The following is a 24,528-nucleotide window of genomic DNA, read 5'->3' as shown; positions in this document are numbered from 1 at the left end:
CTCTTCCCGCTCGCTCAGCAGAGCTGAGGCAATCACAGAAGACAGTTCCCATCCCGCACATCACCTCTTCGACCTGTTACCCTCTGGCAGACGCTACAGGTCCAAAACTAGAACAAACAGACTGAGGAACAGCTTCTACCCACAAGCCATCACTACACTGAACACAAACACTGACACACACACACACACACCACCCAAGGACAATGTGCATATATTGTAATAAAACACTGCACATATTATCTATTTATCTACTGAATACCTTGTTCCTTTTGTTTTTTATTACTTGTACTTTTTTACGTGTATTTTGACACTCGGTTGCTGCTATAATTTCGATGTACAATGACAGTAAAGGATTCTGATACGTCCGTTTTGATGACATTGTAATTAGCGTCTCCCGTTATTCACATCACTTCAGTGGAAGGTGGGCGGCTGTCAATCATCCTGACAGACTTGTCGGCAGACGTAAGTTAGCACATTTACCTGATTAGCCCACGAACCCTTACATGCTTTGCAAATATATGCATAATGAATGCATGCAATACATGCAAATAAAGACAGGTACTTTTAATTCTCAAAAATATAATAAAATATGAGTCTGAACTTTTGGGGGCCCCCTGGTGGCTGCGGGGCCCTATGCAGCTACATAGTCCGCAAATAGCAAGAAACGGCTCTGGTATTATGGTCTGTATTTATATCGAGCTTTTCTAGTCTTTGATGAGCTGCTTTTACAGTTTTCACCCGTTCACACGCTGCATCATGGGCTTAAGTGTATTTGCTCAAGGACACATATAGACTAGAATTGAACCCACACCCTTCCAGTTGTGAGACATCTCACCCTACCACTGATCCACCATGGATCAATCCTAACTCCTCACAAGTCATTTACTTTATGACTTTTACTTAAGTCATATTATAAAAAGTCTTTTTCTGGTTAAGATCCTTGTACTTTTATTCAAATATCCCTTTAAAGGTACTTTATACACAGACTGAAAATGACGTGTTTTTGCCCTCAAAGACTAAATAAACGTTGTTAAAGTCACTAAAACTTGACTTTTTTGATGACCAGTTTCATATTGAATCATTAAGTTTCCCCATCATATGACTAACAGAGGATTATCTTATCGTATCTTTGGTCTATAAAAAGAAAATATTGCATATAATTGCACAGCGGTTGTTCAATAAGGAGTTACGCACATTTTTGTCATCACGGATGAGTTATATTTGATCAAATGGATGGAAAAAAGAAAAGCAGTATAACAAAGTAACAATAAAACCATGTTTCATAGAGCAGTCGTCAAAAAAATAACATTTAAAAAGTCAACAATTATTATAGTGACTAAGCCACTTGAGGGGGCTGCTGTACTGGTACTCGCAGTAGTTGACGCGTCGAATTTACCGAATTACCTGTTGCTCTATTTAACACCTTCCTGCACAGTGCAGAGCGCCACCTACTGTGGCCTTCAGGTAAGTATGGCTCTAACAATTATTAAGTGTACAAACAAAATAAACCTGTAAATAAATAACAATAAGCACATCTGTTGTCTTTTAAAGGACTTTAAAAGACAACCTTTAACAAACCCGTTAAAGTCTAACCCTGACCTTAACTTCCTGCCTCACTAAAACTAGGACCAGAAAGTTTTCATTCTTCACCTTCAAAGTTGTCGCTCCTCACAGCTGAGCGCAGCAGCGCCTCCTCTGGTGAAGCACAGGATCCTCCAGTTATTGAAGAGTGTGTCAAGAGCCTGTCGTTATCCTTCAGATTATTATTATTATTCCGCGGCTTCCCGCTCATTTTTGAGGGCGTTAACGCGAAAATGCGATTGTGGCATCAACCATGAATCTGTTTGTAGCCCCAGGGCTCTATAGCGCCCCCAGAAGTCGGGTCATGTTCAGACAAAAGTGGTCGGATCAGGATGAAATTTGGTGAGCGTGAAGGGTTTACTCGAGAAAGTGGCCAAGTCGCACATAGTTGTTCCGATTTTACCCAAACTTAGTAAACTCATTGCTCTCATGATTCCAAAGAAATTTCTAATGTACTTCCATTATCTCCACCCACTCAGAAGTCGGCCATTTTGTAAAAACAAAAAATGGCTAGTCTACGCATTTGAACAAACTCCTCCTAGCGCGTTTGAGCTAGCTGTGTCAAACTCGGTCCATGTGTTCAGAACTACCGTATTTTCCAGAGTAAGTCGTGCTTTTTTAGTCGTTTGTCTGGCCATGTGACCCATATATCAAAAATATATGCTATGTCATCTATGACCACAAGAGGGCATTGTCCACACTCGCTGTGAGTGACATGGGAACTGCTGCACTCCCCGACTTGTGCATGACGCCGTCACACTATCATGACTGTGTGCCGTCCTAGTTGCAATGGATTCCTCACAGTTCGGCACCAAAAACACTAAAATTCCATTTTCCTGTTTCTACGCTCAAAACTAACTTCCCATTGAAGCCGATTTCCACCGCGTGTGCGTGTAGTGAACGTAAGACAAATAAAATATGACTCTGTTGTGAGAATAAAACATTTTATTGTGAAGAAAAAAGCAGAATGTGTTGATTGTTTCTCTTGGATTAAATTAAATTAAGTTTCTCACTTCCAGGAAATCATTCGTCGTTCATTTGAAGGAAGGAGGAAGAGGAGGATTCAGTGTTTTTCAACAGACTGGAAGTGCTCTTCAGCCTTTAACACACACAGACACACACACACACACGTGCACATTTATGTTAGGGACGTTCAAACTTAATCACTCATTGTTTACAATGTTACTGACTAACCAAAAAAGTCTGTTTTTCTGGAGCTCACATGCTATGTAATTACATTTCATACCAGCAGGGGGCGCTGACAGTATTTAGAAGAAGAAGTGAGGAGTAACCACTGAGGTGCACATGCACTGGAGCGTCGCGATGTGACTGAACTCTGATCGCCGCTCACTCTCCTGCACCAAAGTCCACAGAGAAAATGTGTGTTTCTAAGCTGACGTGGACACAGGAGCTGCTGGTCGTCTGCTGCCTCGCCTCATACGTTTGTGTCACTTTGATTAAGACGAAAAACTGGATTTCAAAAACAGAAGTTTGAAACAAACGGCGACACACTGATGAAGATGTCACAGGACGGACAACTCCTGCCAGTCAGGCAGTGACGTGAAATCACTAAATCACTGATTTTCTCTATGAGGTTTGGTGCAGGGAGTGAGCAAGGTCACACAAACTTCATCTCATGATAAAACTTAATAAGGAGTAAGATTTTTTTAGTGTGTTTACATTAGGAACCTCGTACCAGTCACTTTTACAGCGACACTTCAAAAGAACCTTCACACTGACTAGCAAAACACAACAAGGTCCACACTAATGTGCCAGAACCATGAAAAACATGGTTACTAGGTTACTAGATTTTGACAATCAGTGAATCCATTTGAAAACGGTGGAGTTTTCATGATTTCTTTGTTAAATGGAGCAAAGAAACTGGAAAATATTCACATGAAAGAAGCGGGAAAATCAATAAAAAACATTCAAGTCAATTTATCACAATACAGTCCCTGACAAAAGTCTTGTCGCCTGGGTACAAGTTGACCTTAAGTGCCCCTTAAATATATGTCTAATCAATTTTTTTTTTACAAAAAATGGCTAATTTTAATCCCAACAGTTTTTGAAGTAATGTTTTGGTGCCAAATGAAACTTCTGAAAAGCATTCTAACGTTCACAGCTTGGTAAAGCCCACTGATTCAGTTTTTGCAAAGACAAAAGTCTTGTCGCCTTGTCATATGATGCACCCAATCCTAGATTACAGCCTCTCCTGTGATCAATAATTGATCAATCAATAAGCGGGTGTGTATAAAAAGAACCCCATCACACCAGACATTCACTTCAACTGCAACTTGACCTCTGACAACATGCCTAAGATTCACCCTGAGACCAAAGCGTTGATTATCAAGAGGCTGAAGACCAGATCCACTGCTGAGGTGGCTGACACCTTCAATGTGTCTCAGCGTCAAATACAAAGTGTAAGAAAAAGATTAGAAAAGACTGGAGATGTTTTTGACAAGCCCAGGTCCGGCAGACCCTGCAAGACAACTGCTCGAAAATCCAAGGCCAGCCCCTTTTCCACTGCAGCAGAGCTTCACCAGGCCTGGTCACCTCAAGTCCCCATGTCAACCAGAACAGTTCGTAGAATTCTGTCTCGAAATGGCCTCTGTGCCCAGAAACCATCACTAAACAAAAGGCAATTAAAAAAACGTGCAGCATTTGCCAAGGCCCACAGCCTGCTAAAAGGATGGACGCTGGAAAAGTGGCAGAAGGTGGATTTCTCAGATGAATCTTCGGTTGAATTACATCACAGCTGCCGTAAATATTGCAGGAGACCTAGTGGAGCCCGCATAGATCCGAGATTCACCCAGAAAACAGTTAAGTTTGGTGGTGGAAAAATCATGGTCTGGGGTTACATCCAGTAAAGGGGTGTGTGAGAGATTTGCAGGGTGGAAGGCAATATCAATAGCCTAAAATTTCAAGAAGTATTAGCTACCTCTTACATTCCCAAACATAAAAGGGGTCAAATTTTGCAGCAGGATGGTGCTCCATCGCATACTTCCACCTCTACGTCAAAGTTCCTCAAGGTGATGAAGATCAAGGTGCTCCAGGACTGGCCAGCCCAGTCACCAGACATGAACATCATTGAGCATGTCTGGGGTAGAATGAAAGAGGAAGCATGGAAGACAATACCAAAGAATCTTGATGAACTCTGGGAGGCATGTAAGACTGCTTTCTTTGCTATTCCTGATGACTTGTATGAATCATTATCGAACCGCATGGATGCAGTCCTTCAAGCTCATGGAAGTCATACAAGATATTAAATATGGATCTCACAGCACCACTGCTTAATTTGCTGATGTTATGCAGCATATTTTTGTATTTGGAGGAAATTATTTGTTCAATTTTCACATTACTCTCTGTAGGTGACAAAACTTTTGTCTTGCCAAAATCTGACCTTTCTGTGTTCATTAAATGATCAATCTTTCTTCAGTGAAGCAAATTTATTTTAGTATATTGAACATGATTTGGGAGGGTTTTAGCTTTCATATGAGCCATTTCTAAAACCAATGGATTAATTTAAAGGTAGGTTATGAGTTGTTTTTTCTACAAAATGGATAAGTGACAAGACTTTTGTCAGGCACTGTAGTCGAAAGTTTTCCATTATGCACATATTCTAAATGTGAATATTTTCCATTTTCTTACTTACTCAATCATTTTCAACAGTTTCTGGACAAAAGAAAGAGCGCACTCATCAAGACAAAGATATGAACGTAATATAACATTCTTTGGAGGCTTAGGAAGGACTTACATGTTGGTGATGCTCTCGAGTCGTTCCCTGAGGTCGTCCTGGACAAAGAGACAAGAGGAAAACATTACAATAATAATAAAGGTTTTTAGCTCCTAAACAAAGCAAACACACACACAGAGAGAGAGAGAGAGAGAGAGAGAGAGAGCGCGGTGGTGAAACAATAATCTGTTTCAAGCTTTTAAAGTTCACTATAGAATCCAGACTGGATATGTCTGACCCGTATACTGCCCCCTGGTGCTTCTCACAAGTCTGACATGATTCCAGAAACTACAGCATTTCTGATGAACTTTCCCTCGTTCTACTCTGGAGGACGCCGACACCACGCAAATAAAGTCTGTTGTGAGTCTGTAACCACAACGCTGAAGTTTCACAGATTTATTTACCGACGGTGACGAGTGAGGAGAGTCGGGTTCTTGGTTCTGTGGCACCGCTGAAGGCTGAGGCGAGGAGCTGACGGCGCCACAGCCGCACAACGAACACGACGAACACGACGGTGCAGCGTTTACCTGAAGAAGAAGAAGAAGACAGAGCACTGACTTCAAGGACTAAGTAAAGAACTGAAAACAACGGCTGAGAACACCCGTGTGCTGCTTAATTCCAGTTTAGTCTCCAGTAAGAGAACTCTGCTCGTCAGATTTTCCCAGCTCTGTCTGGAAACGGTGACGATGTCGCCACCTCCTTCGTCCTGGAACGGAATACGGTCGTCATGGCGATGGCACTTATTAAATTGCCGCCGTTCTCTGTGAAATAAAACTTCGTCATCAACCTCGTCTGTGTTCCGCCATCTCTGCTCTTCCAGGTCCTGCAGGCGTTTCTCCAGGACCCGGAGTCGATCCGGTCCGGATTGAAGATCCTCCAGCTGAGCTTCAACTGCCGAGAGTCTCTCCTTCACCTCAGACAACTGAAAAAACAAAGAAAATATGAGCGACAGAGGCAATAAAACAATTCCCCCAGAGCCGCACACGTCGTGTCTTTGTGCGCGTTAACCTGCTCGTCTCGCCATTCTGACGACTTTGATGACGCCCCATTTTCAGGAGAGGGCGGGGAGGGGACGTCGTCACTGAGAGACGGAGACGTCAGTGTGTGGCAAGAGTCTGTGGCAAAGGTCGCACAACTTTCTTTGTGTTTCACGACAAATGGTTTTCCAGGCACCTGAAGACACACACACACACACACACACACAGGATAGGATGACATCGTCTGGATTTAAGTTTAAAGAAATATAAATGGTTTAAAAAGCACTGACCGTACCTTCTTCAGTCGGTTATGTTTCTGCATGACCAAGTTAATGACGTCGCAGGTGACGGAGATTTTCCTTTGAGAAAAACCGAACTGGAGGAACTGCTGTTTCGTCAATATGGGCTTATACTGGAAGATGTCCCGCAGAACCTACACACACACACACGCACGCACACACGCACACACACTTATGTTAGGGACGTTCAAAATGAATCACTGATTGTTTAATTGTTGTTTTTCCCTGGACCTCACATGCTGTTTAATTACATTTCATACCAGCAGGGGGCACACATCACCTACTCTGATCGCCGCTCACTCTCCTGCACCAAAGTCCACAGAGAAAATGTGCGTTTCTAAGCTGACGTGGACACAGGAGCTGCTGGTCGTCTCATACGTTTGTGTCACTTTGATTAAGACGAAAAACCAGATTTCAAAAACAGAAGTTTGAAACAAACGCTGACACACTGATGAAGACGTCAGAGGACGGACAACTCCTGCCAGTCAGGCAGTGACGTGAAATCACTAAATCACTGATTTTCTCTATGAGGTTTGGTGCAGGGAGTGAGCAAGGTCACACAAACTTCATCTCTTGATAAAACGAGGAGTAAGGAGTAAGATTTTAGGTAAGTCTTTAGTTAAGTGTGTTTTTCCATTAGTAACCATGTACCCGTCACATAACGCCAGTGTGTGTGTGTGCGCGCGCGTGCAGTTATTGTACCTTATAAAGTGTGTCTGTGAAGCGGAGGTCAGTTTTGCCCGTGAGCTCGAATCCGGCCGCAATTAGATGCTCAGTAAGAGGCGGAGACAACGATGTGAGGGTGAAGCTCACGATGGGAAGAAAAGCCGAAGGATCTCCCTTAGAAAGACTGACATAAAACCACACACACAATAATAATATGTTTAATTATAAAGCACCTTAAGAAACAAGGCAAAATATCAGGGACAGCAACAAGAGACACAACAGCAAATCCATGAATGCCCCCATGAATGTTATCTCGATCATTGATTTTAATAATTAAAACAACTCTCAGCTTTTGCTGTTTTTAAAATGTGAATATTACATTTTTTCAACATTTTATGGACCAAACAAACTACTGATGAAGCGATGGATAAAATAACCAACGGATTATTTATCATGTTGGGTGAAGATGACGACATTAAAATGTGAACACTTTCAATACAATATAAATAAATAAATATGTCTTTGAAAAGTGTAGGAAATGCTTTGGCTAACATATAAACATTAATTAGCCTTGTTGTTTTTAATGTCACATACTGTAGCTTTAAAGTTGAAGTTTGAGACTCAGCTTTTTACCGAATTTTGCAGGTAAAACGTGGTAAATGCGGGACTTTCTGACTCACCTGTCGTAGTCGACGTGTCCTGGAAACTTAATCGTCCGCAAGAGACTTTCCAGTTTACGGAGACAACCGTGGACGTCTCCAGTGGACAGCATCTTAGAACCCGAGGACACAGGTATTATTACCTCGCTATATTTTTACTTTACTGAGGTGGCGACAAAAAGAGGAACGAGTTTGTCTGTTCAGCTAATAAAAGGAGGACGTAATGAGATTAAATGACATAACAACACAAACTTGTTTTCTAATCTGTAGTCGCCGCTAATTCTTTCTAAAATCCCGCTTCTCCTTTTACTTCCTGACTTTCCCTCTGCTCGTTCTTCTTCTTTTTGACAATCAGAGTAGTAAATAAATTACCGCCACCTACTGGACTGTAGTGTGAATCGATAAATAATATAGTATAATATAATATAATATAATATAATATAATATAATATAATATAACAAAATATAATATAATATAATATAATAATGTAACATAATATTTAGATTGAAAATACAATAATAAGATTTTTACTAATTATAAATTATAAATTGCATGTCGGACAGGACAGTCAACAGGGCAAAAATAATGACTAAAATACTACACTACTCCTACTACTAATACTACTACTACTAATAATAATCAAAAATCTAAATAATAAAATATCTCACTTGCAAAGTATCCAAAAATGTGAAAATATTATATATATATATATATATATATATATATATATATATATATATATATATATATATATATATATATATATATATATATATATATATATATATTGACTGCACATATATTTAAAATGAACAAACATATAACATTCAATTAAAAACAAAACTTCTTCAGTGGTGACGTATGTAGAGTTTGTGTGTGTGGAATGACAGGATGTGGGCTAAGTGAACGCTTATTTATTTGTATTTATTCAGTTATTTTTGAGAAAAAGTTCATTAGGTCTGAAATCCATGTTTGGACGGCAGGACACGTACGTCGTCGTACGTCATGACGTCACCTGTTAATAATTAGCTTTGGCTTTGTTGTTGCGTCACAGCCTGTGTAACATGTGTAGTAGAATTTACGTTTAATGATTTATATACATTTTTAAATTTCCCCTCGGTTCAACAGTTTGTGTGATGGCGGGAGGAGGAGGAGAAGGAGGAGGAGGAGGAGGGGCAGAGGTGGGAGCAGCAGGAGGAGGAGGAGGAGGAGGAGGAGGAGGAAGGTTAACCCCACATGAGAACCGTGTTCGCAAGAAGGAACCGCGGTGTTAAAAGGGGGTTCCGTCTGAACCCAAAGTGACAACATCGGCTCTGTATTTATTTCTCTTTCTTGTTCGGACGCGGCGAAGTGAAATGACGTCAGCAATCGTGTGTTAGTTAGCAGCGACGTGCGCTCGCGCTGCGGGCTGGACTCTCCTGTCCTGTCCTGTCTGTCCGTCCGTCACGGGGTTCACTACATTCAGGTACGTAAACATATAAACCGCGCTAAACGGACAACATTTCAGCATGTTAGTGAAAGTAAAAGTGCTTTAAAAAAAAGTCTAATTTTACGTGTCATCACAGTAATCGTCACAACTCTTAAGCAGCTCAGGAAGCTAACACGGGGTGTTTATGAGTGACAGCCAGCTCGTCCAGTGAGATTCAGTCCTCGTGGTTGGCGTTTGGTGATCGACCAATAGCATTACACGGTGGGCGGGGCTTCCGGTCAACCTAGCTTGCTTAGCTGGAAGTTCCAACTGTGATGTTAATGACGGAGTAATGGGTTTGTTTACGTAACACAGCTGAGACGAGAGAGTCTGACAGCCAGCGCTGGATTGACCGGATTATTCATCTGTGCAGATTATTATCGTCAACATAATAACAATAATGCATTTCAGTTATAAAAGGTTGCTCACAGACACTTTAAAAACGTGTTTAACGCTAGTCATAAAAGCGAAAACTCAGGAAGGAATGTCACTTCAAACGTTTATTACTTTATTGTTTTATGAATAAAGCGCCTTTCGTTTCGAAGTGCTTTACAGAGGCCGATGTAAAATAAATCAATACAAAGTGGAAAAAACCCTATAAATATTAATAGGCCTAGAACTAATCAGTGTTTCCCAAACCTGGAAATGATGACGTTCTCCCAAATGTCTTGTTTGTGTCCCCAGACTGGAAGTTCTTCAGTTTTAAAGATTTCTTTGTTATATGTATACGTTTTCTGATTTGACTGCTTCTTAAATATGAACATTTTCTGGTTTCTTTGCTCCATAGAAACAAAGAAATCATTATTAAAACTGAATTGTTTTTGGTTTGTGGACAAAAACAAGACATTTGAGAAACATCGTCATTTCCAGGTTTGACCAACACTGATCAACATTTTATGGACCAAACAAGCACCGGATTAATTAAGAAAATCAACCGATGAGTCAGTCATGACAGTTATAATCACAGCCGTACGCAGATTAGATTAGATGTTACTGTATATATATATGTATATACATACACATATATATGTATATATATAGTATATTTGTGTATGTGTATATATGTGTTTATAAATATATATATAGCTATATATGTATATATATATGTGTGTGTATATATATATATATACATATATATGTATACATATACATATACTGTATATCATTAGACACACATAATGGCATAATAATCAAGCAGTAAAAAAGCCTGTACCATACTTCAGGAGTCAGACTCTTACCGTTAAGACAGCTGTATCCCTTGTTGCCTAGGTAACGTGTGTGTTGTTTACACGCAGATGGGTCAGGCACTTTGGAGGCTGCCTCCCAGACAACAGCAGCAGCTTCAGGAAGAGCTGGCCGACCGACTGTCTGACCAACGAGGCAGAGGACAAGAGCAAGGTCATACTTACACTTTACAACATTTTAAAGTCATATTTTTAAATAAAAAAAATGGAGAAGGCACAAGTCGGGGAGGTGGCAGCATTTTCAGTTTTCACAGTTTGAGTCATCAGTCACATCGGTGGATCTTGCTACTTCTGGACTGAATATATTTTGTTTTTCTTTCTTTGTAAAGATGGAGCAGAGAGGAGAGCTCCTCCTCAGCACTGTCACGGTCCTGACATCTACCATCTACTGAGAACACGACGAGGAGGCATGAACACACACTGAAACACACACTATCATGCTCTATAATAAGTTCAGGTTCATTTTAATATATATACTGTACTGTGTAATAATAATTGAGTGCGACCACGTGCCGCTGTACAAACATGAGCTACTTTATATTTTTGTAGAGACACACACACACCTTTAAGATTTTACCTTTAAGTTGTTTTTTGGCCCATATTTGTAACCAATTTAATGTTTTAAATATAACTAATAAATGATACAGAATAATGCAGAAAAGAAGAGAGAGAGATCTACATATATATATATTTATATAAATATATATATATATACATATATATATATATATATATGTATATATATATATACATATATATATATAAATAAATATATATATATATATATATATATATATATATATATATATATATACATATGGGTAAATATAGTAAAACTAATGTATAAGCTAAACATAAGATACGATGAATCCATAATAATTATGCAGATGATTTAAAAATGTAAAAAATCAGCCCGACTGATCAGTCGACCTCTATTGAAAGGTGAATAATAGTTCATCTACAGGGACTTCTAACTCGCCGTGTCAGCCCTCCATTCACACTTATGATGTATTTTGTTCACAAATCTCCAGTCATGTTTGTTCATTTCCGCTCTGTCTGTGGCTGCAGGTCATGTGCAGCGTGGCTGTATAGATTTGGAGATGCTGCCGCCCGAGTTGGGCATCACCATATTGTCGTACTTGAACGCCACTGACCTGTGCCTGGCCGGCTGTGTGTGGCAGGATCTGGGACATGACGAGTATCTGTGGCAGGGGTAAGGAGCATCGCCGCCTCTGGCTCTGGTTACTCATGTTTTGGTTTGGGTTCTGCTGAACCAGAGCCACGCTGGTGCTCGTCGGTGTGAATGTGGTGCCAGTGTTTTTCGCTGTGGCTGAGATCGGCCTGAAAGACAAGACACTCACTTTCTTTAAAAACAGGACACAAGGACAAACAGACTCATTCTCCCACACCAAAGTCCATCCAGAAAAACAGTGATTTTACAACACGGCACACGCAGTCTTTTCGATTCTTCTGCCTCCATCGGTCAGTTTAAATGTGTTATTTTGCGACGTTGGTGTTTGGAATCCTTTGTTTGGATTGCCCTCAGTGACACAAACGTTCCACACGAGGCAGCAGAGCAGCAGCTCCTGTTTCCTGCAAACTAAAAAAAACTGGATGATTTCTCTGTGGACTTTGGTGTGGGAGAGCAACAGTTCTTAGGTTCTTACGACACAGACTTAAGCAGGCGTACGTTTTCTTAGGTGAGTCTTTGGTTAAGTGGCTAAAATCTGAAAAACACACTTGTACTCAGGGCTGGGTGATATGGACTAAAAGTTATATCTCGATATTTTTTAGCTGAATGGCGATACTCGATATATATCTCGATAGTTTTATGTGATGTCATTGGGGATAATATAATAATAATAATAATAATATAATAGCATTATAGCATATTAGATCAAATGTTTTCCAGAGGCAAACCTTTTAAAAAGAGAGGCAGCTGGAGCGAGCGGCCAGAGAAACGGAGTGACTGTAGTGAGGCGCAAAACTGCGGAAAAACTGCAGAAAAAGTGTGGGTGTTGAACCCTCTCACTGGGAAAAGTGTGGGTGTTATAACACCCACATCTCCCACGGGTGCGACGCCCCGGCGTGCGTGTGTGTGTGGGGACGCAGGGAGAGCGAGAGGAGAAATAGGTGCGAACTTGAGCCCAAGTATTGTCATTTTAACATAAAATGAACTATATCGATACAAGCGATATTGTCCCGTGTTATATCTCGTTTAGAAATATATATATATATATATATATATATATACATACATATGTATATATATATATATATATATATATATATATATATATATATATATATATATATATATATATATATAATTAAAATATTGAGCTATCGCCCACCCCTACTTTAATTATCCCTTTAAGGTACTAAATACATCCTTGTTTCTGTTTTTCTTCTTCTTCTTTTATCTTCACATGATGTTATGGAAATCCGCCAGACTGTGTAAGTCCACATGGGGGCACTGTTCCCTCTACAACAGAAGACTTCCTGCTGGTTTCTCATACAGAAGACTCTACCTACAGCTCGATGAAGGCTGCCTGACGTTCAACGCCAACGCACAGGAGGTAACACCCACACACACACACACACACACACACACACACACACACACACACGGAGTAGTAGATCTGAGTCAGTGTGTCTTTATACAACAAGACTTGTGAGATCTTGGATGTTTATTACTGTGTGTGTGTGCGTGTGTGTGCGTGTGCAGGGTATCAGTTATTTTATGTCCAAAGGAATACTCGTCGATCACCCGACTGAGCTGGCCAAGTTCATCTTCTATACCAGGCGCCTCAACTGGAAGATGCTGAGGATTTACCTGGATGAGAGGTGCACGCACTCTCGCACACACTCTACATTTGCTGCCACTGAAGCTGAAAAAAACACTGAAATAAAACCGCAAATGACAAAATAAGGGATGTACATTTCTACGTATCTCACTTATTTATTAATTTAACACGTCAGACAGGATTTACAAACTGAGACTATTAAGCTTAATATCAGATTTTTTTTAATGTACTGAATCATGATCGTTTTACCATGCATCAAAAATATCCCGTATAACTTCAAATAAAAACATGACCTCTATGATGTGTGTGTGTGCAGGCGGGACGTCCTGGACGAGCTGGTGACCCTGCACAACTTCAGTAACCAGTTCCTCCCCAACGCACTGCGGGATTTCTTCAGACACATCCACGCTCCAGAGGAGAGAGGAGAGTATCTGGAAACACTCATCACCAAGTTCAGCCACAGGTTCTGCGCCTGTAATCCAGGTCTGGTCAGAGATCTGGGTCTCAGTCCTGGTGAGTTCACACACATTTTAACACCAGACGCAGAGCAAATCCATAATCATGGACGGAGCCTGTGGACGAAGACAAGGTGTCCTCTCATCTGAAGCTGTGTCGGCACATTCTGTCCTTGAATTTGAGGGAATTGTGTCCTGGAAAGTCCTTGAATTTCATGTCAACCCTGAATGCATGATCATGTCAATGAAGAATGTTTATATCTACATCTGCAACAATAAGAGTATGAAAAATATTATGTTCATTTCACTAAAGAAGACGCTAAACCGAAACAAACGTATTTATCGGTATTGGTATCGTTATCGGCCCAAGCACTCGTGATATATCGGCATATACAATGATTTTTACCATCCCAGTTTTCAGCACTGGGGATAAAATGCATGATTATATATTATATACAGTATTTATAATAAAAACGTTGTATGAAATAATATAAAATACATGAAAAAGAAACCTTTGGATAAAAAGAAGGAAGTTGTAGTGACTTGGTGACATTTCTCAAGTTTCTGAGAGCAAAAATTTGACATTTCTTATAAAACACAAATTCATAATGAACATAGAATATTGAATATTTGAATTTAAAATCATTTATTGTGTGTGCACTCAGCATCAGTCATCCATGTTGATTCAATTCTGCTGTGATTCACAGTGGTGCAGGGTAAGAGTTTGTCCTCAAGGAGGTGCTAGAGGACAAGCTAATGGATTGTCCCAAATGAAAGAGGCTGCTATGGAATTAGATTTGTGTCAATATTTTCAAACAAATCCAAAAATATTGATTCAATCATTCTAAAATATTTACACTCCCTCGCTTGTTCTTTATGCTCCCTCACTTGTTCTTTATGCTCCCTCACTTGTTCTTTACGCTCCCTTGTTCTTTCACTCCTCACTTATTCTTTATGCTCCCTCACTTGTTCTTTACACTCCCTCACTTGTTCTTACTCCCTCACTTGCTTCCCTCACTTGTTCTTACGGCTCCCTCACTTGTTCACTTGTTCGCTCCCTTGCTTGTTCTTACTTGCTCCCTCCCTCACTTATTCTTTATGCTCCCTCACTTGTCCTCACTTGTTCTTTCCCTCACTTATTCTTTATGCTCCCCTCACTTGTTCTTTACTTGTTCTTTATGCTCCCTCACTTATTCTTCACTCCCTCACTTGTTCTTTTTTCCCTCACTTATTCTTTATGCTCCCTCACTTGTTCTTTACACTCCTCACTTATTCTCCCTCACTTGTTCTTTACACCCTCACTTGTTCTTCACGCTTCACTTCACTGTGTAGCTGCTTTCACTTGCTCCCTCACTTGTGCTTTCACGCTCCCTCACTTGTGCTTCACTTCTTCACACTCCTGTTCTTTTCTTATTCTTTACACTCACTTGTTATTTACACTCTCACACTTGTTCTTTACACACCCTCACTTGTTCTTTACACTCACTCACTTGTTATTTACACTCTCACTTGTTCTTTTCACTCTCACTTGTTCTTACACACCCTCACTTGTTCTCTCACTTGTTACACTCTCACTTGTTCTTCACACACCTCACTTGTTCTTTACACACCCTCACTTGTTCTTTACGCACCCTCACTTGTTCTTTGTTCACACCCTCCTGCCCCTCACTTGTTCTTTATGCTCCCTCACTTGTTCTTACGCCTCCCTCACTTGTGCTTTACACTCCCTCACTTGTTCTTCAACTTGTTCTTCCTCCTTGCTTTGCTTCTTTTCACGCTCCTGCACTTGTTCTTTACGCTCCCTCACTTTTCTTTATGCTCCCTCACTTGTTCTTTACACACCTCACTTGTTCTTTTTCCCTTTATGCTCCCTCACTTGTTCTTTATGCACCCTCACTTGTTCTTTTCTCCCTTGTCTTCCCCTCACTCACTTGTTCTTCACGCTCTCGCACTTGTTCTTCACGCTCCCTTGCTTGTTCTTTACGCTCCTGCACTTGTTCTTTACGCTCCCTCACTTTTATGCTCCTCACTTGTTCTTACACCCTCACTTGTTCTTTACGCTCCCTCACTTGTTCTTTATGCTCCCTCACTTGTTCTTTCTCCCTCACTTGTTCTTCACTTGGCTCTTGCACTTGTTCTTTCACTCCTCACTTGTTTCTCCGCTCCCTTGCTTGTTCTTCACGCCTCCACTTGTTCTTTACGGCTCCCTCACTTGTTCTTTATGCTCCCTCACTTGTTCTCGCTCCCTCACTTGTGCTTTACACTCCCTCACTTTTCTTTGTTCTTTACGCTCCACTTACTTGTTCTTTACGCCCTCACTTTTTCTTTATGCTCCCTCACTTGTTCTTTGCTCCCTCACTTGTGCTTTACTCCCTCACTTGTTCTTCACGCTCCTGCACTTGTTCTTTACGCTCCCTCACTTGTTCTTTACGCTCCCTCACTTGTTCTTACGCTCCCTCCTTGTGCTTTACACTCCCTTGCTTGTTCTTTCGGCTCCGCACTTGTTCTTTCACGCTCACTTGTTCCCGCTGCTCTTCACTCCCTCACTTGTTCTTTATGCTCCTCACTTGTTCTTTAGCTGGCTCCCTCACTTGACTGTGTTACACACCCTCACTTGTTCTTTACGCTCCCTCACTTGTTCTTTATGCTCCCTCACTTGTTCTTTGTGCTCCCTCACTTTGAGCTGTTTTAAGAGTTTTGGAGTGACAATTGAGCTGTCACTCAAAAACTCAGTAACCAATCAGCAGGCAGCTTCCTAAGGCCCGCCCACAAACAAAAAAAACACAACGTGTATTTTCAAACAATAAAATCCAATATTTTTGAATGTAATCTATTATATTCAGTGGGGCTGCAGATTACTCGATGATTCTGTAAATTTTTTCTCCATGAATCAAATAAAACTTGTCGAAACTTGTTTCCTCAAATGTCTTGTTTGAGGACATCACACACACAGAGACGGATTAGGGGTTAATTCAGGTGGGATTAGAAGAGCCAGTTGGGATCAAACCGCCAACAATATGGCTGGAAGATTGACCCCCCCTGTACCCACTGATCCACAGCCACTGCCACACTCCTCTAAGCCCCTGTAGCTAAATAACCATTAGCCGCCGCTGCAGTAGAAGCGGTCTACACTTTGTGCGACGCATTTTTACTGAACCACAGAATAATAAGCGTCAGGGACGCTCGACTCTGCCGTAATCCCTGGCTTCACTTCAGTCAGTGGACCATTCATTTATCAACCGAGGGCTTTGCCAGTGTCAGCCGAGCGTACGGGAAACCAATCCCTGAGCCTGTTGCTAGTAAATCCTACAACCTGCTCCGATGATGAGTGGCACTGGAAGGATTAGAGTAATGGTTCCAGGCCGGAGGCTGCACATGCACACAAGTCAGACTCCTTTTATTAGTCGCACTGTATCATATTATACCGGAGATAGAAGCACGGTGCACTAAATGTTCCTTTTCTTCTCTTATTGGCTGCTGTGGCTCTAGTTTTCACGTTTCATGGCTTTGCGTCACATTTTATTTATCAATTAACATTTTCTACTTGAATATCAGCGACAAATGAACTAAAATGAGGTCACAGTCAAAAACAGTGAACCTGCTCCATCACTTATTAAGACTCACACACATGCAGTTATTTCAGTTTGAAACCTCCAAATATGTCAATAGTTAAATGATAATAATATTTAAATGTAAAACAGAAAGGGGGAACCCTAAAACATTAAAAGAGATTAATAAGTAACTTTAATTGAATTTAACCAAATTTAAAATACAAATCTCAAGTAACTTTGTGTGTTAAATATTGGCCGTTTGATTAGTTGAAACTATGTTATTAATTTCATTTAAAACCCTTTAATGTAAAATGATGTATTAATAATTAACAAATGGAAATGCAAAAGAAAAAGAAGAATAAAAACACTACCACAACCATAAAACATAAAAACTAAATAATCCTTCACAGAAAAGTGGAAATCGCTGTAATAATGTGTAATAAAATCTATATTTATTCCTTATTTATGTCGTTTTTTGGGTTAAACTTTTCTATTTTCCTGGAAACCCGATTTGTCTCTGCACAGGTACAGGCAGGTGTGAGGCTACTTCCTGTTACCTAAATGCTTAAATGTTACCGCTGCTGTTTTACGACACACAAAATATCGATCCGATCAATAATTGGCTTGAGAGTTTTGATCATTAAAACAAGCGCTTCCGTGTTTTCAGTGTCATGTGACAAAGAAATCATGAAAACTGATTCTGTGTTTTTGGACAAACGAAGACATTTAAGAACCAAGTTCCTGCTAAAATCCCTCAAACTGCCCCAAATTGTGACGACAGGACGTAGCCGCACTCCGCACACTTCGCGTAGAACAAATGGGGTTTTCTGGTCCTGTTTTTAACCACCGCCTCCACTTCCTGTGTGCAGATGCCGTGTACGTGCTGTGCTACAGTCTGATCCTGCTGTCCATTGACCTGACCAGTCCTCACGTCAAGAACAAAATGTCCAAGCGCGAGTTCATCAGGAACACTCGCAGGGCTGCACACAACGTCTCGGACGACTTTGTGGGTCACCTCTACGACAACATTTACCTGATCGGCCACGTCGCTGCATGAGCTGCACTTTGACCCCGCTGGCGTCCTCGCACTGCACTGAAGTCCGCGAAGTATCCAGAACTCTGGGGGAGAGAAAAAAAATGAGTCAAGTCGAGGAATAGAACGATAAAAAATCCACTGCTCTGACGCCGACTGTGCTACCAAATGTTTGTTTTCATTGAGTCGACGTGGACTCGGCTGTGAAAGCAAAAGAAGGAGGCGGAGTTATGAAGACAAGGTCCGACACTGCACTGACAGACGGGGACGAGCTTGTCTGATTTCCTGTTGAACTTTGACCTGTCGGATAAAGACCTGACGCAAGGCACCGAGGCTAGCTGAAGATCACACCACACACTACTATAGTATTTACCAGTGCAACTACTGACAAAGCTACACCGGCGCTAAACCCTGCGTTAAAAGCCACAATGTCCAAGTATCAGCGTTCAAACCTTGTGTTTTTCTTCCTAAATGTTACTCTTTATTTTTCTTGCGTGTGTACCAAGTCAGATTTACAAAGTTACATAAATCACGAATAAGGTGTCAGGTTATATTCATGTCAACAACGCCTCAATTCTGCTTCGGATTCGCCTGTCGTCCACACGTCCCTGGCATTTTTGGAAGTTTTAAAAATGCTGCTGCTGGCTCTGTTGTCCTTAGAAAACTCTGGACCTGTGTTTGATGTTTTTTTGTCTGTTGCGCCACCCACTGTCAACCACTCAGTAACGCAGCTCGCAACACTTTAGCACTCGTGAGAGTCACTCGAACGCAGCGAGCTGCAGCTGCGGAGTCAGGACGACCGAATGTTAGCAAACCAAAAAAAACTAAAACACTCGTCTACTACTCGTCTCAACCACTGAAGAAGAAAAACAAATGGTTTCCAGTGGAGATGAGATCAAATACACACACTGAAAGTGGAGAGGAAGTTGAAGACAGATGCTGAATAAAGGTACATTCCTGTTGTTGTTAGAAGTCGGAATTTCCGAACTGGAACGCCCCCTGAAGTCGGATTTCCAACATGGGAAGTTGAAGAAACCTCACAAACCTTGAAATAGTACCGTTCTATTTTGTAGAGCATTATTATCGACTAATGCTAACAATGGCTAGTGGTCCATTCCACTTGTACTCAGGAGCCAGAAATTTACGATTTTTCCTAGTTGCAAGTTTCAAATGGAACGCCCCCTCAAGTCGGATTTCCAACTTGGAAAGTCGAAAAAACCTCACAAACCTTGACGTAGTTCCGTGGTGCGTTCCAGTTGTACTCATGAATCGGAATTTCCACGCTGAGGAGGCATTTCTTCAGCTGGCACGGCCCCTCAAGTCGGATTTTCCAACTCACCAAAACCCCCCAATGTAGGATTCCAAGATGGCCGCCACTCACGTTAATCGTAAAAACACTGTGCTACTTTATCGTTAATTGCACTTTGCCGGTTGTAGAGTTGTTAGACTAACAAACTTTTTTTTTTAATTTTATAATGCTGTGTTGAGTTGTGCATGTGCACAGACGGGGGCGCTGTTGAGGACACAACAGAGTCTGAGAAGAGACGACTCGAGCGCGTGCAAAAACAAAGAATTATGCAGCACAAAAATCACGCCATGATATGAACTATAGTTACAGGTAGGATATTCAATGTTTGCCAATAAATCTGCCTAAATGTTACACACTGGACCTTTAATTCACAAATATATGAGATAAAAAAGACCGAGCTGTGCACTCACAAATCAAGAAGGAATCGTTGAATGTGGAAAATGACGCTGACTAATATGACAAGACTAATGGAAAGTGGCTTTTTTGCCTCCCATGTTTTAGTTGTGTATTTTTTATTGTATTTAATTTTGTAATAATATTTAAGCTGCAAATTCACCTTAATTGCGACCGTGTACAAATTGTCAGGGTTTTTCTTTTCTTTTCCTGTGAAAAATGACAAACTGTCTGTAGTCTCATACGACTCCTGGACCTTTTTAGGGAATTTTTCTATTTCTAAAAATGGTTAATTGTCATACAAGCTGTTCAATAAATCCTGACTCTTAATACATTCATACTTCCAACTTGATTATTTCACACTGTCAAAACATTTCTTTGCTGCAGGAAAAATGGAATTTTTCAGTTGCTGCTGGGATGTGACAGGGTTGGAGATTTGAAGAGTGTACGTGATTTAGTGGAAATGGCTGCAGTCACTTGCAGGAAAAGTCAATGCTAAGTTTCCATTCTGTGGTTGTTGGTTCTCAAACGGCTTAGTGGTGCATTCCATTTGTAGTCGGAAGTCAGCATTTCCGAGTTTAGGGGGGGTTGCTTCAACTGGAACGCCCCCTCAACTTTGATTTCCAGCTAGAAAAGTCATCAACGAAACGCTCAAACAAACCCGCCTACTTTTATCATACTTGTTTCACGGTAAATCATTCGTACATTTGAACCGGTGAAAAAATTGTATCCGTGGAAATGTTGCTGCACCTGTGCTGGCCAGGTGATCTGGAAAGTGGGCAAAGAGGGCACGAGTTTAACAGGTAACAGAATCGGCGGTGAATCGTAGTAAAAAAGAAGACGGACGAGATTTTGGTCCTTGAAAAACAACTCAAAGCACTCGTATGAAGTTTACGACGTTGTGTGATTGTATTCCAAATATTTAATACTTTTGCACAAAGCTCATCTGTGGCACAGAAGTCAACAAAAGCACAGTTTTTCCCGCTCCTGCAAATCAGCTCATGAAAACAGAACACGCCGCCACAGCTGCCATGACATAATAGCTCAATCCATCAATTTAAATTAGACATGCAGTTTTTATACACGCATAACGACATGCGCTGCGACCACTGCAGACTCATTCTTCATAACTCAACAAGGAGACCTGATTGTTAACATTGTTCCGTTTAGCACTGAGGGCTAACTAATGGAGCACAGTCGCGGGTAAACAGAGAAATTAGTTTTGTTTAACACCAACCTGTTTTAGCTTTGTGGTCAAAGGGGCCGCGTGTAAAATCTGAAAAATACGAAAAATACCACGTTCCAGTTGAGAAGTCCGAGAAAAAAATCCTCTGGCTCGTTAGCAATACCAGCCGATAATAGCGCTCTACAAGGAATAATGCTAACAAAAACGTCACAGCAACATGTGACCGTGAACGACAAAGACAACAGTACAGTTAACTGTAAAAGTAGCAGCCATCTTAGGTTGAAAAACAGGAACTGCGATCAGTTAGAAACATCGTCACAAAGCTGTCGTGGGTTGTCGTATAGTTTTTGAAAAACAAACAAAGGAGCTGAATATATATAGTTAATGTAAAACATGTAAAAAATGATTGAATAGCCACCAGGGGGCGATACTGTTGTTGCAGAAAGTAACTCTTCCACTTGTCACCTGATTGAAACGTTTTGCTGAAGCGTGAATGGTTGTGATTTCAGTTTTGTAAATTACGATCGCGTTTAGAGGAAAATAGCACGGAGTGGACACCCAGATGATTGACAGCTGGAATTGTCCACTCGGAGTCTGGTCGCAGGTGACGTCTAATTTCCAGTTTCCAGCAGCGGTCAGACCATAAGGATTCAAGGATTCACCTCACTCACACACACGCGCGCACACACACACCTTTGTTTTCTTAGACTCAATAACTACAGCTCATAAAAAGATCTTTGTCACCCGAACGTAAACACGTCACAGTTACTCACAGTTAGCTGTGTGTGTGTGTGCGTGCGCGCTCTTCTTTAATATTCTCATTAATACACTCACCACGAGGTCAAAGGTCACTCCTGGTGACAAACTCAGGTCACTCAGGTTAAAGTAATGTTAGGGTAAGCCATTTAGTTCTGATGATTAAAACTCGGGGGTTATTACGGTTGGGGGGGTCCCCACAATGACAGTGAAACAAACCAATGTGTGTGTGTGTGTGAGACAGAGAGAGAGAGAGAGAGAGAGTGTTGTGCATGTTTGAGAACAAACAGGCAAAGAAAAAAAAAACCTATATCCTCTCCATACACAATATGACCTTTGACATTCAACCTGTGTGTGTGTGTATTATGTGTTTGTGTCCTGAAACACACACACACACACACACGTACAGAAGTAAAAACGTTTCATTTTAATCCTTTGAAAATTTCATATAGATGGATAGATGCTAACTATCTCAGCTAGATAGATGCTAACTAGCTCAGATAGATAGATGCTAACTAGCTCAGATAGATAGATGCTAACTAGCTCAGATCGATAGATAGATGCTAACTATCTCAGCTAGATAGATGCTAACTAGCTCAGATATAGATGCTAACTAGCTCAGAAAGATAGATAGCGATAGATGCTAACTAGCTCAGCTAGATAGATGCTAACTATCTCAGAAAGATAGATGCTAACTAGCTCAGATAGATAGATGCTAACTAGCTCAGAAAGATGGGATAGATGCTAACTAGCTAGATAGAGCCAGACTAGAAAGATGAATGATAGCTACTATCTCAGCTAGATAGCTAGATAGCTAAATAGCTCAGAAGATAGATGCTAACTAGCTCAGAGATAGATAGATAGATGCTAACTAGCTCAGAAAGATAGATAGAGATAGATGCTAACTAGCTCATAAAGATAGCGATAGATGCTAAGCTCAGATAGATAGATAGAAGATAGAAGCAAACTAGCTCAGAAAGATAGATAGAGAGATGATGCTAATTTGCTCAGATAGATGCTAGATAGATAGATGCTAACTAGTTCAGAGAGAAAAGCAAACTAGCTCAGAAAGATAGATAGAGAAATGCTATCTCAGAAAGCTCATAGATAGAGATAATGATGCTAATTAACTAGCTCTGCAGATGCTAACTAGCTCAGATCGATAGATAGATGCTAACTAGTTCAGAGAGATAGAAGCAAACTAGCTCAGAAAGATAGATAGAGAATGATGCTAATTTGCTCAGATCGATAGATGCTAACTAGCTCAGATCGATAGATAGATGCTAACTAGTTCAGAGAGATAGATGGGTTGCAGTGTTTCAACTTTTTCTTTATTTATTTATGAGCTCTCTTTACTTGTTTATTACTTGCACTGACTTGTGTGACATTAAATTCTATTTAATGTCATTGTCCGTAAAGATTCTGTGCTATTCTGTAGCACAGATTCTGTATTCTGTAGATAAAATACACTTTACATCCTTTTCCACGCAGAACGATAAAGAGTCTGTGCTCTTCTGTTATCAGCAGTGAAGCCACACACGTGTTCATGTTAATCTGTGGTGACACGTGACTCACTTTTTATAACATAATAACAGGAAAGATCTTATTTTAAAGGCCTAACCAGGGACAGGTGTGATCTGGTCATTATCAAGTGTAATAAATATATAAATGAGACGCACACAACATGAAAGATACATATAAATACATGGATATATATATATATAAAAATGGGCAAAATGTAAAAGAATAAAATAAAGAAGACAATCAAATGAGTTAATATAGAATAAAGTAGAATAACCAGTCTTGACTGCATTTTTATGTATTTGTGTATTTCACTATTTTCTTTGTACTATATACATACGTTTATTATTATTCTTTTTTATTTCATTTTATTAAGTTGAATGAAATATGTTGATAAGTAATGACACATTCACACATTCACACTTTTCCTTCTGCTGCTGATGCTGCTGATGATGCTGAGTGGGTTTGAGTGGGTGAAGGCAGGGGCTGGTATTTATATGTTCCAGCTCAGACTGTTGAGTTCAGCAAGAGAGAGAGACACACACACAGAGAGAGGCAGAGAGACGCAGAGAGAGAGACACAGAGAGAGGGAGAGAGACGCAGAGAGAGAGACACAGAGAGAGCGAGAGAGAGGCAGAGAGAGAGAGAGAGAGAGCGACTCACCTAAGCCTGATGAAGATGATGGATGTCCTCCTGAGCTCCAGAGCCTCTGCACTTCATCAGCAGGAGCAGCCACTGCAGCAGGCAGTACACACACACACACACACACACACACACACACACACACACACATGCACACACACACACACACACACACACACACACACACACATGCGCACACACACACACACACACACACACACACACACACACACACACACACACACAT

The 24,528-nt window shown here is 40.7% G+C and overlaps 2 protein-coding genes across 4 annotated transcripts; one reads left to right on the top strand and one right to left on the bottom strand.

The window, feature by feature from the left end:
- Positions 1-2,508: 2,508 nt before the first annotated feature.
- Positions 2,509-8,239, bottom strand: cep44 (centrosomal protein 44). Of its 2 annotated transcripts, XM_044017051.1 has the most exons (9): positions 7,937-8,239; positions 7,293-7,440; positions 6,587-6,724; positions 6,323-6,487; positions 6,102-6,236; positions 5,916-6,020; positions 5,719-5,841; positions 5,336-5,373; positions 2,509-2,680 (listed from the first exon to the last, which is right to left on the bottom strand). In XM_044017051.1, exons 1-9 carry the CDS (start codon positions 8,026-8,028, stop codon positions 2,605-2,607), a joined length of 1,020 nt encoding a protein of 339 aa, XP_043872986.1. In that variant the 5' UTR covers positions 8,029-8,239; the 3' UTR covers positions 2,509-2,604. The 2 variants fall into 2 exon arrangements, with proteins under 2 accessions (XP_043872986.1, XP_043872984.1); XM_044017049.1 differs by having other exon boundaries at positions 5,916-6,236.
- An 885-nt stretch (positions 8,240-9,124) lies between these two features.
- fbxo8 (F-box protein 8) lies at positions 9,125-20,510 on the top strand. 2 transcript variants are annotated; one of them, XM_044017064.1, is made up of 8 exons: positions 9,125-9,381; positions 10,680-10,782; positions 10,958-11,035; positions 11,697-11,841; positions 13,081-13,207; positions 13,357-13,475; positions 13,752-13,948; positions 18,311-20,510. In XM_044017064.1, the coding sequence occupies exons 2-8, from the start codon at positions 10,680-10,682 to the stop codon at positions 18,496-18,498; spliced, it is 957 nt and encodes a 318-aa protein (XP_043872999.1). In that variant the 5' UTR covers positions 9,125-9,381; the 3' UTR covers positions 18,499-20,510. The 2 variants fall into 2 exon arrangements, with proteins under 2 accessions (XP_043872999.1, XP_043873000.1); XM_044017065.1 differs by having other exon boundaries at positions 10,654-10,782.
- The last annotated feature ends 4,018 nt before the right edge of the window (positions 20,511-24,528 follow it).

This window comes from Solea senegalensis, unplaced genomic scaffold (genome assembly GCF_019176455.1).
Source record: "Solea senegalensis isolate Sse05_10M unplaced genomic scaffold, IFAPA_SoseM_1 scf7180000015033, whole genome shotgun sequence".
Lineage (NCBI taxonomy): Eukaryota > Metazoa > Chordata > Actinopteri > Pleuronectiformes > Soleidae > Solea > Solea senegalensis.
The sequence above is the reverse complement of the archived record's forward strand: the minus strand, read 5'-3'. Positions and strand labels throughout refer to the sequence as shown.